This window comes from Carcharodon carcharias, chromosome 16 (assembly GCF_017639515.1).
Source record: "Carcharodon carcharias isolate sCarCar2 chromosome 16, sCarCar2.pri, whole genome shotgun sequence".
In the NCBI taxonomy this organism is placed as follows: domain Eukaryota; kingdom Metazoa; phylum Chordata; class Chondrichthyes; order Lamniformes; family Lamnidae; genus Carcharodon; species Carcharodon carcharias.
In genome coordinates this window covers 108,293,895-108,306,608 of record NC_054482.1, presented here as the reverse complement: position 1 = coordinate 108,306,608, position 12,714 = coordinate 108,293,895, and the positions used below count along the sequence as shown (strand labels likewise).

The following is a 12,714-nucleotide window of genomic DNA, read 5'->3' as shown; positions in this document are numbered from 1 at the left end:
TATAACTACAATAAAGGAAGCTTACAGATCTTGGTGGTGCACTGTGCAACAGCTGGATCGTTTTTTGCTGTTGATGCCCTGGGGGCCTGTGAGGCCATTTTTGGGAAATAGCCAGGGGGAGAGGGTTAAAATATCTGCAATAATTTACACTACTCTAACTTCAGGCAGATAATTGCATCTTAAAGGAGATGAGGTGTGGTGCTATTTTTGCTGTGCGTTTTTAATGGTGAATTATTGTGTTCTGGCGGTTTTGTGGTCCGTTTACCTTATTAAAATGCATAAAATATCTTGCTTCAAGATTAGTTTAGAGTTCCAAGTGTTCAATGAGCTGTGATTCCACCTTCAGTATTATTTATATGCCTTTTTCTTAAAAGAGTGAATCTTGCATTGCTCGAGGTTAATTACCTTTGTCTTTTAATCAGAAAATCTTAGGGTTTCTTTGCAAAAAGCCAACCTGCTTATCTCTTGGCAATTTTTTTTTTCAAAGTATTCAAAAGGTGGTGCCTTTGTTCTTATACAGTGCTGAAGAGCTAGCTGCCAGCACCCGGTTCATAGGGCATAGGATCAGGTCCTGAGATAGTTTCTACCCCTATGGAGGACTCCTTTGCGTTCATCCTATTGAACTGATGAACACAAACCATACAAGGGCTCTCTGTATAAGGTAATTCTTTTTGAGAGAAACGTGTTCTTTCAAATGCAGGCAATTAGCTATTTTCCACAAATTGTAATATTTAGGCTAGGAGGCATGCTGTCCGAATCTTTGGCTTATGCACTTGTTTCTATTTACCATTTGCATACAGATGTTAAAATAAGCACACTTCTTTCTGCAGGCTGGAACTATAATTTAAAATGTCATAGTTCAGTCATATTAATCTAATAATTCTGGAGCTTTACAAATTTTAGGTCTTCAGTTCAGTATTGCAAGACTTAATGTGTACATTGATGCGAGGTTTCCCTATTAAGTCCTTTTGGTTTTTTTTTATTATTTTAAATTGATGTTTCTACAGAAAATCCACATTTTAAATATAACTTGAATTAAATTGTTGACAGTTAACATCTCAAATATACATGCATTATAACTGTTTCATATCGCTTGAATAGTGTTGAGGTACAAAGCATAGTTTAATTTGTCTGATCTCTTGTTTTATATAAATATATGAATCCCCAAATTAAGGAATAAGTATTTCCCTTTTAGTGACCCTGTATGTGGATTTTATGTATGTGGATACATGCACATTGAATTTTAAAGTTCAAGTATTGACCTTCCTAAAACAACTTAGGATGCATTTATTTGGTTTTTTTTTCCTAAAATGGTTAGAAGCTCTTGATTCAGAAAAATCTGCAGAAGCGAATGTTTACTTTTTTTAAAAAAAAAACTGAACGCAAATTGTGTAGTTAGATTCTGCAGGGAGATGTCTCAGTTAACCTAATGTAATGTGTTAAAGCAGACAGTATCTGTGCTAGAATTAATTAGAGGAAAGATACACTTCAGGATTTGACTGCAAATTTTTTGCTGTTGTTCCTGTTCCGTACGTTTAACATCGGCACACTGCTCGATAGGTGTCCTGCCTATTTCTTTTGCATGTTTTTTTTACACATGGCTTTTTGAGATGGATTAGCTATTATCTCGAAGAAAAAAATTCTTCAGAAAATGTGCATTGCTGGAGAAGACTACTAAGCAGATAAAGGGCTTGCTGTGGTTGGAGAAAGGGATATCATACAGATATGGAGCTGAAATATAAGGTAATTTCAATCTGACGGGAAAAAAAGCTGTTTAAGAATGATCCAGATGTGTACGTACTCATTTTTTGTTTTTCTGATAATGTAATCTGATTTTAGTGTGAATTAAACTGTAAAGATTTTGAAATTATAAATAAAGTTTGAGGTGCACAAATAATAATTGCTTTCTTTATTACTGTGTCCATCAAGCATGGGTTTGGCAAGATTGGGTTTCAGGATTATAGATGTAATTGATTATGAGAAGAAAATGTTTCATCTCCATGTTACGTTCCAGCTTATTGCAAATGATTGCAAGCCATATTACACTTTGTTTATTTCCTGACAAACACCCCTCTCCTGAAGGCAATTTTGCTAACACTGGTAACCTCTGGTACCTGGTCCTTATGGACATTCATTAGGCATGGAAAATTTTGAGAATAGAGAGCATCAGAATCAACTCTGAGCCCATCCTCACCCAGAGGCCTGGAATGGGAAATCTGGCTAAATTTTTTTCCACCTTAGCCCAGGGCAGTTGAAGCAAATCTGCTGATGACCCTGAAATGAGTTGGAGAGCACAAATCCAGCCCAAGACCACCATGCTATTTACCAGTTAGTAGCATAGCACATGGTGCATTCATCTGCAGCCTTGGCTCAGCAGGTAGCAGTTTCACCTCAGTCAAAGGTTGTGTAGAGGCTTGAGCACATTATCTTGGCTGCCACTGCACATTGTTTGCCCTCTTCATTAAACGGAAGGTACAGGGTCCTGGTGTCCTGGACAATTAACCTCAACCAACAGCACTAAAAAAAATGTGGTCATGTGTCTCATATACATTTGAACACACATCAAGGCTAACGCTCAAGTGAAGTACTGAGATAGTGCTACACCTTTCTGATGTGACATTAAAAATGTGGACCTGTCAGTCCTCTCGGGTACATGTAAAAGATCCCATGGCACTATATGAAGAAAAGGGGAGTTATCCCATCAGACCTGGGATATGAGCACCAGTTACAGGGCCTTTTACTGCTCATAGCTAGTTAATATGGAAAAGTTGGTGGAAGATAATGTGCTCAAAGCTTAAGGTCAAAAAAAATGCAATGATCTTTGGGCACAGGATGAGGATGCAGTCTGATTCGACTCATGCTCTCTCGCAATGTTTTACAAGCCACACCCCCCAGCATACCCACAGTGATACTGGGTAGGAGTTCCAGTATTTCTACCCTGTGATGATGAAGAAATGTTCAGGTCAGGATGGTGTGTGACTTGGATGTTCCATGAACTTGATCATCTTATCCTTCTAGGGCCATGAGTTTTGCTGGTGCTGTCTGAGAAAGCTGTATCATCAGGGAAGCCAGAGTTATCACTTGTACACCCAAGCAGACTGTGTTATGGGTTGCTGATACCAAAAAAGGAGAATAGCCTCTTGACTAAAGTTTGATGCTTGGTGCAGGGGGAGGGAATGGAAGATCTCCAAAAGTAGCAATTTACCAGAAAACATGTCCTGCAACTTTTTATTAAACTATAGCTGTTACAGAAAGATTCAAAAGATCATCTCTGTCGCTGTCTGCCTTTTTCTGCCATGTGTGAGCATTGGTGATTCCATTGACGGTCACATAAGTGTATTACACCGATTCAGAGCAGGTCACTAAAAGTTTTGGGCTGTGTTGATTCTATAGATGCTGTTAGAATATATCCTCACAACCCAAGGTGCCTTTTGCAAACACTAACTTGAATCATCATTGAAACAGAGCAAGGAAAAGCAGCACATAATTTTGTTTCAAAGTAAGTTTTAAATGGTATCTGAAATTCAGTACAGTTGAGAAGTTGAACTGTTTACAAAAAAAGTACATTCTGCATGGAGAGCATTTCTGAGGGTCACAGATTGTCCAGCATGCAATATGTAATGTCTCTCAGGCCCATTGTTCTACGTTGCTTGAAGGAGCATCATTCATTGTCCATGGACAATTTGTATGTAAGGCCTCATGGTTATTTTTACAGTGATTAAATAAAAGCTTTCTCTGTATGTAGACAACTCATTGAATATAATCAACAATTAATTTCCATGTTGTATTTAATAAAAAACTTCTGTATGCAAAGTTAAGTGGGCTTTCACAATGGACAATTCTAACCAAGTTATTTTAAAACCAGCATCTTGCTGATGTTTGACCAAAGTGGTGATCAATAAGTGAGATAACACTGGATTAGAATTTTTAAAAATTCATAGGTTCATAGACTCGACTAATTCCTAAGTGGGCTCCGCTGTTAACAATAATCTGTAGATATTAAAGCATCTGTTAAATAACATCACGATAATTTTAAAATGATTAAAACTGACCAAATAAAACCATTATGTAAACCTCATGCATTTTTCCTAGGCTATGCGTTAACCGTGAAAGGAATGACGATCAACACTACAGCAATTTTTTCCAAGGGTGATAGGATAATTAATTTTTTTTTGGCCCCATCAGAGGGGAAAGACAGATGTAGTAAAGGTTGAGGACAGAAAGGAAATTCCATCAGATTTAGTAGTCATCAGCTAAAAGAGAAGAGAAAATTAAAGAAATTAGTTGCCATTGAAAAAAGCTGAAAGTTGTAAGTATAGTTTGTTTTACTTGGTGTATGTGTGGATGAGTTTACGGGTTTCCTACTTTTAGAAAAAGTGCCGTTGTACAAAATTTAACTCTTACTTTCAATGGTGAGAATGCAAGTGCTAGCAGCTGTTCCTCTGGTGTTGACAGCTTTGCACATGTATTCTCCTTCGTCTTCAGGAAAGGTTTCAGGTAGGTAAAGGCAGTAAGTTTCTCCTCTTTCAATGTATTGATAGTCCTCGCAGTCCTGTAACATTTCGCCCTCAAACCACCACGTAACTCCTGGTGCGGGTTCTCCCAGGATTTTTACAGTGAACCTTACAGGCTCGCCGTCCACAACGGATGTGTTTTTGAGGGGCTTCTTGAACCATGGAGCGCCAGACCGAATGAGTTCATCTGTGTCATCCTCACAGGTTGATCCATTAATAATGCTCCCTTCCTCTTCCTCCTCTTCATCCCCTTTCTGCAAGCACACGAGTTTAAAAAAAAAAATAAATGCCTCGAACATTTAGTTGGAGTGCATTTGATTTTAGTTTTGGTGGAGTGATAGATATTATGAATTAGTAAACCTGGAGTTCAGACCCCATCATGAATTTGTTAAATCTGAATGTCTTGAACCGTTGGGAGTTTTTGGTGGGAGAAAAAGCCTTCAATTGTTTCTCTATTAAGTTGAAGAAAATTTCATAAAGAGGGGGTACAGTACAGGGCTATGTAGTTGAGAGGTAGAGCTTGTATCACTTATTTTTTATTCATTCATGGGATGTGGACATTGCTGGCTGGGCCAGCATTTATTGCCCATCGACAATTGCACTTGAGAAGGTGGTGGTGAGCTGCCTTCTTGAACCCGCTGCAGTCTATGTGGTGTAGGTAACACCCACATTGCTGTTAAGAGAGGAGTTCCAGGATTTTGACCCTGGAGGTGAAGGAACAGAGATATACTTCCAAGTCAGGATAGTGAGTGGCTTGGAGGGGAACTTGCAGGTGTTCATGTGTTTACTGCCCTTGTCCTAGATGGTACTGGTCGTAAGTTTGGAAGGTGATGACTAAGGAGTCTTGGTGTCTATAATGTCATTGTGGCTCGGTTGATAGATTATGCTTTCAAGTCTCAGATTTGGGCACAAAATCTAGGCTAACGTTTCACTGAATTGCAGTAAGTCCTTGCTTTAAGTTTCTCCATTTTAAGTTTTCATTGAATATTTTTTTTTTACTGGGGCCAGTATTCGCATCTAGTGTTATGGATTTGCATGAGTGTTGTTTCATTCCCGGTGTGATGTAGTAACCTGCTCAGTGCCATTTTGGAATGGCCTCTCCTGGTCACTGCTGACCCTTCTGCTTGTTGCCTTTCGGCTAGTGGCCTACTTGCGTGATCCTACAACTCAAAGCTGCACTCACTTGATAAGCTGCTTTCTACCTCTCTCAGCTCTTCTCCTGAGCCCTCGCTAACAGGGCTTGGGAGAGGGACAAGTATTGTGGGGGTGGGGGTTGTCAGCTAACAGGAGGGTCGGAGAGCACAATTGGTGGCAAGCCGAAGGGTCGAGGAGCAGAAGAGGTGAGAAGCAGAAGACGTAGCGAGCAGTAGTTCAGTAGAAAGAGTTAGCATTTTCTTTAACATTTTAAAATAAATTTTATTTTAAAAGCTATTTTGTTTGAGTGCCAATGTACAGTATTTAAATACACGGTATAATGTTTTTACATTTAGTTTTCCCGTCAGAAAAAAATATTAATGGAAAATCTGATTTTCTGAACATTGTTTCATTTAAAATTGCCCTTTTCAGGAACACAACTACAGTGTTAAGTGAGGAATTATTGTACTGAGGCAGTGTTGCACTGCCTAAGGATGATCTTTAGGATGAAAGGTCGCACCAAGGCCCAATCTGCCCCCTCGGGATGTTACAAGATCCCATGGTGCTATTTTGAAAAGGAGCATGGGGGGTTATCCATGGTGTCCTCGCAAATATCTAAACCTCAACCAGCATTTTTCATATGCTCGTTATGATATTGCTCTTTTGGAAGCTTGCTGTGTACAAATTGGCTGCTGAATTTCCTGCATTCCAACAATAACTGCATTGGTTCTAAGAGTTTCAGGACATTGAAGATGTGTGGCACTATACAAAACCAATTCTCTCTTTGTCTTTTTAATAAAAAAAGTTTGATATCACCTAATCACTGCACCCTGATTTACACTTGCCTTCCATTTTCAGCCTCTCACGTTCAAAACCTCAGGCCTTTTCAGATTTATCACTGATTCTTCCATTGAGAGTACAACACAAATAGGCCATTTGGCCCAACTGATTTATGCCAGTGTTTATGCACCTCACTGCATCTAAAACAATCCGCATATCCTATTCTTTTCATCCTTATCATCATAGCTTTCCCTTAACTACATCTGTACTATTTGCTTCAACTACTCCATGTGGTATCGAATTCCTCATTCTTGCCACATTTTGGGTAAAGTTTCTGCTGGGTCCTCATTTAACTTAGTAACATTTTGGGGGATGTATTGATGGGGATTATTAGTGTTGGAAATTATTTTTAGATAAAAATACCTTTTGCAATGCTGCATCAATTTCCTTCTGCTCAAATTGCATCCGTTGAAGTTTCTGTTCTTCAATTCTTCTCCTTTCCTCATCCTCTCTTGCTTTAGCCATTTGTTCAAAGCGAGCTCGCATATCAACCTTGTGAGTAAATGGAGCATCATCTCTTTTGGGCTCCCTTGTGACCTCTTCTATTCCTTCCTGCAAGTATAAAATATAATTGAATCCATGTCTTACAGAACAGCAGCTCAATCATGGACTAATCTGATTTATTTTTAGGACAGTCAGCTATCCTGAAAGTTACAGAACACGCACACATCCTATTCAAAGCTTGCTTTGGTAACTTTTTTTAAAAAAAAGATAAATCAAGGTGAGAAGCCAGTGCCCATAGTGCAGGTTGGGCAAAATAAAACTATGAAATAGTGATTACGTGATGCAGCGAGGATATGAGGAAGAAATAATTTGCATTTATGTAGCTCTTTTTACCATGAAGTACATATGAGATGTACACTTTTGAAGTAGCAAATTCAGCAGCAATTTGAGTACAGCAAGATCACAAACAGCTATAGGATAATGGCCAAATAATCTGTTGTGATGTTAATTGGTAAGTGCCAAGGGAAACTCTTCATAAAAGGTTCCTGTGGTACTATTTCTGTGTCCACGTGAAAGGGCCTCAGTTTTAAAGTCTCATGAAAGACAGCACCTCCAACAGTACCTTTCAGATAAAATCTATCCATCTTGTGGCCTTTACTAAAATGCAAACTGGGAAAGAGCATAATTTACAAAGTTGGCTGAGTTCAGGGAACGGATTCGTGATTAGTACTTCATTGGATTGGAGGAAGGTAGTGGGGTTCCTCAGATTGCTTCTTGGACTACTGTTCTTGATTTATACTAGTGACCCAGACGTGTATGGGACATGATTATAAAGTTTGTAGTTGGAAGTGTTGTGAACTGAGGGGATAGTAATGATATGGGCGTAGGGTGAAGTGGGTGGGCATATGGCAGATTAATGCAGAGAAATGTGAAGTATATTTAGGTAGGAAGAATGAGGAGAGACTATAAAATGGTACAACTCTAAAGAGGGGGCAGGAACAGATGGCTATTTATATTCATGAATTATTGAACATGTCAGGGCATGTTGAGAAAGTAGTTAAAAAGACATGCGGGTTCTTGGGTTTTATAAATAAAGACAGTACGAAAGCAAAGAAATGATGAAGCTTCATAAAAATCTAGTTGGACCTCTATTGGAATATTGTGTCCAGTTCTGAACAGTGCACTTTAGGAAGGATGTGACAGCATTAGAGGGTGCAGGAAAGGTTCATTAGTATGTTTCCAGACTAGAGGAATTTCAATTACGCAGATAGATTGGAGAAACTGGGGCTGTTCTGCTTGGAGAAGAGGAGATCTGATAGAGGTGTTTAAGATGATCTGTACAGATCAGGAGAAACTTCACACTGGGTGGAAGAACTGAGAATCAGAGGGCACCAATTTCAGGTGATGAGTGTGTGATGGAGGCAGATTCAATCGAGGACAAAACAACCCTTTTGATGGGCACCCTTCCACCAAGTTAAACGTTCACTGTCCACCAATGACACAATGGCAGCAGTGTGTATCATCTACAAAATGCACTGCAGCAACTCACCAAGGCTCCTTTGACAGCACCTTTCAAACACCTCTACCACCTAGAAGGACAAGAGCAGCAGAAACATGGGAACACACCCGCCTATGAGTTGCCCGCCACATCGTACACCATCCTGACTTGAAGCTACATTACTGTTCCTTCACCGTTTCAGGGAGGGAGTTTCAGGATCTTGACCCAAACAGGTGAGTGTACCTACACCACATGGACTGCAGCTATCTTCACCTTGTCAAGGACAATTAGGAATGGGCAATGACTACTGACCATACCATATCCCATGAACAAATAATTTTAAATCAGTCTGGAATGCAAAGATAACCTCAGCATCACCACTAAACAGCCCTAACCCTAGCCTCTCTTTTCCACTGCAAACGTATCTTCTGAAACCTCTCCCCATTTTGTTAGCCCACTAAGTCTCCCAATGTTTCCCCAAAGGATTCATCCTTCAACCCAAATTCTCTTCTTTCTCTCATCCTTCTCCTATCTCTATGCTCTCTGAGCTGGACTTGACTTGAGGTCCACCTCCTGTTCATCACAATTATGCTTCCTGGCGCCCAGGTCAGCTGATACTGTTAACAGTTCCCACTCTGTGGATACTGTCCCCCTTCAAATCTGCCATCATCATTCCTTTCCATAAAAATACAACCTTGGCCCTTCTATCCTTGTAAACTACCAACTTCCCTTTCATCTCAAGTCCTTGAATGTGTTGTCACCTTCCAAATCTATGTCTGTCTTCCCCAGAGGTTTGTGTGTATCCCTTCAGTCAGGTTCCTGCCCTTGCCACAGGACTGAAATGGCTCTTAGTCATAAATGATATATTATGCAAATATGGCTGGTAAATGAGTGCTGAATGCTGCACCCCTCTCTCTCTCTCTCCCCCCCCTGCCGCCACCGCCCCCCCCCCCCCCAAAAAACCATCTTGATCTCATGCAGCCTTTGACATGGTTAACCACACTATCTAGCTCCAATGGGTGGTCTCTTGCCTAACTGGGTGGATCTCCACTAGCCTGGCTCCATTCTTGTCTATCCACTTGTGTCCGGAGCTCACCTGTAATGGTTTCTCTTTCTTCTCCTGCATTGTTACCAATGGAATCCCCCAAGGATCTAGGTCATCTCCTATTTCTCATCTACATGCTACCCCTCAGTAATATCTGAAAAAGCAAAGGTTTTACATTTGCTGATGACACCTAGCTCCACCTCACCACTACTCAACCCCCTCAACTGATTTGTCATGCCACTTGTCCAACATTCATCCCAGGACGAACAGAAATTTCCAGAAAGATTAGGAAGACCAAAGCCATTGGTCAGAATTTTCTGGCCCCTCCTGTTTGGATCTTCTAGTCCAACTGTTGTAAATGGACGATTGACTCGTTGCGTTTTCCAGCCCCACCACTGCAACAGGGCTGGAAAATTCTGCCCATTGTCTTTGCTTCCCATGACAAGTTCCATTCCACTGCATTGTATTCCATGCTCAAGTGTCTGAGGCCGAACTAGACTGCCCACAACCTTGGTGTCCCATTTGATCCTGAGATGAGTTTGAAATTGCAAATCCGCTCCATCATCTATACTACCCATTTCCAACATTGTAACAATGCCCTTCTCCTCTGTCTTAATTAATTTGCTGCTGCTGAACTTCTCACCTTTATTACCTCTAGACTTGATTATTCCAATCCTTTCCTGGCTCTAGTCTCCCATTTCAACACTACATAAACGTTCAAAACTGTCCATATCATAATATGCATCAAGTCCAATTCACACCTCATTCCTGTGCTCACTAGGTACTGGTTAAACAATGTCTCAATTTTAAGACTTCCATCTGTATTTTCGAAATCTCCCCTCACCATCTCTGTAAACTCCTCCAGCCCCACAACCCTGAGAGATCTCTGCACTCCTCTGATTCTGACCTCTTGCTCATTCCTGATTTTTGGTCCACAAGGTGGTTCAGCTGCCTTGGTCTGAACCTCTGGAATTCCTTCTCTGACTCGCCACCTTTTTGTTTCTTTAAGACGCTCATTAAAATCTACCTCTTTGGCCAAGTTTGTGGTCACCTGTCCTAATATCTCTTCCTGTAGCTTGGTGTCAAATATTGTTTCATAATGTTCCTGTGAAGCACCTTGGTGTGCTGATGCTGCTATATAAATGCAAGTTGTTGCACTGAAGTGTCAAACCTGGATTATATGCTCTGGTCTCTGGTGCGGGACTGAAATGACAAATTTCTGACTCTAAGGTGAGAGTGCTATCACTGAGCTACAGTTAACATCAAATTATTAATGAGATGAACGTAATCCAGTCCTTGGTGCTCATTTAGAATAGGCCCCCCAACCTCTCTGACCAAGCTTTTGGGCACCTTCCCCCTTGATGAGAAATCTATGGCAATAGGACTTTTTGCAGAGTGGATCACTGACTGCACTGCTGGACAGGTGGATGGTTTATCTTAGAAACCAGGGTGACTTTGGTACATTAGGTCTCAAGAATTCTCCATTTCTAACAAAACACACCCCATCCTGACTCGGAATTGTATTGTCATTCCATCGCTGTCTCTGGGTCAAAATCCTGGAACCCCCTCACTAACAGCACTGTGGGTGTACCTACACCACAGGCTGCAGCAGGTCAAGAAGACGGCTCAGCATCACCTTCTGGAGGGCAATAAGGGATGGGCAATAAATGCTGGCCTAGCCAGCAATGCCCACATTCCATGAATGAATAAAAACCTTCTGCATAAAAATGGCATAATTACAATTCAAAGTTTGCAAGGAACTGACGTGTATTTTACTACCTAGTTGTCACCAAAGCTTATGCACAAGCACTGGGACAGGAGGTAGATCCTTCTGTCCCTCATGCCAATTCCACCATTCAATTAGATCATACACCAACTCCATTTATCTGCCTTTGATCTACATGCCTTGATAAAATAATAATTTAAAAAATCAAACTTATTCAAATTCCCAAAGACCAGTAGTTCACAGCGTTTTGGGGGAGAATATTTAGATTTCTGCTACACGTGGTGTTGGGAGAAAGTGATTCCTACTTTCACTGATGGCCAAATGCAGTATTAGCATTACTAATTAATTTTAAAGATGTAACTCTTTTTCCAGATTCCCCCGCAAGAATGACTTATCCCATTCCCCCACTCTATCCCTGTCGCCCCACAAGTTTATTTCTCTCAAGTGCCCATCTAGTTTCCTTTTGAAATCATTGATTGTCTCGGCCTCCACCACTGTCTTGTCAGTGATTTCTCAGTCAACACCACTTTTTTTTAATAAGTCTCTCACATTCCCCCTGCATCTGTTGCTCAAAACCTATCTCCTAGTCCTTGTATCATCAGCTTTTCTTTGCCTACTTTATCTAAGCCCGCCATACTCTTATACACCTCTATCAAATCTCCCCTCAACCTCCTTTGCTCTTGGAGAACAATCCCAGCTCCAACCTAACCTTGTTGCTAAAATCCCTCCCCCCCTTGGAACCATTCTGGTAAATCTCCACTTCACCCTCGCATCCTTCCTGAGGTGTGGTGACCAGAACTGGACACAAAACTCTAGTCTCTCAGAAGCCATTGGCCATCTATATGTGAAGGATAGCTTTTACGAAAAAAGTGAGGTGTTCTTCACACCAACCTGACCCATTTCTTCCTTTGTCAGAATTACAATACAAATTTGAGCTAAAAGCTTTCATATTCCTGCTACTGAGAAATGATGCTACCCAGTGGTGGGGAATGGAAACTGCTGTGTATCCCACACCAGCCAGCACACACAATTCGATCACTTACTTTATCCATTCACCCAGACCTGGATATTGGAGCCGGTATTTGTTAGTCTTTTGAAATAACCTGAATAATTAGAAGGTCATTTAAACCATTACTACAGTGACTGAATTTGAATTAAAACCACAGCCAATTGAACAATTCTTTGAACTTAACATGAGGTCCCAAAAAGTCCGATTTTGATTGTCAGAATTTAACTCTGTGCTGCTGGAGGATGCAATGGCCATGAATGAAAGACTTGCATTGCTGTAGCGCTTTTCACAATCTCACAATGTCCCAAAAAATTACAGTCGATGAAGTACTTTTCAAACGGAGTCACTGTTGTAATATCAGGAAATGAGACAGCCAATTTGTACACAGGATGATCCTGTATAAAACACCAGAAGTAGGAGATCATCTGATTTTGTGATGTTGGGTGGGGGGAAAATGTTGGCCAAGACACTGGGATGAACTCCCCTGCTCTTCTTCAACCCTGG

At 40.7% G+C, this 12,714-nt stretch overlaps 1 protein-coding gene across 6 annotated transcripts in view; it reads right to left on the bottom strand.

The window, feature by feature from the left end:
- Positions 1–3,487: 3,487 nt before the first annotated feature.
- The window catches only part of nexn (nexilin (F actin binding protein)), a 68,546-nt gene continuing 59,319 nt past the window's right edge, over positions 3,488–12,714 (bottom strand). For 5 of the 6 annotated variants that reach the window (XM_041208671.1, XM_041208669.1, XM_041208667.1 and 2 more), the window contains 3 exons: positions 6,852–7,040; positions 4,405–4,768; positions 3,488–4,253 (listed from right to left, as the gene is read on the bottom strand). In XM_041208671.1, the coding sequence (XP_041064605.1) occupies positions 4,240–4,253; positions 4,405–4,768; positions 6,852–7,040 (567 nt within the window). In that variant the 3' untranslated portion in view covers positions 3,488–4,239. Of the gene's footprint in view, positions 4,769–6,851; positions 7,041–12,714 lie in introns of all 6 variants that reach the window. The other variant, XM_041208670.1, reaches the window with a different exon arrangement.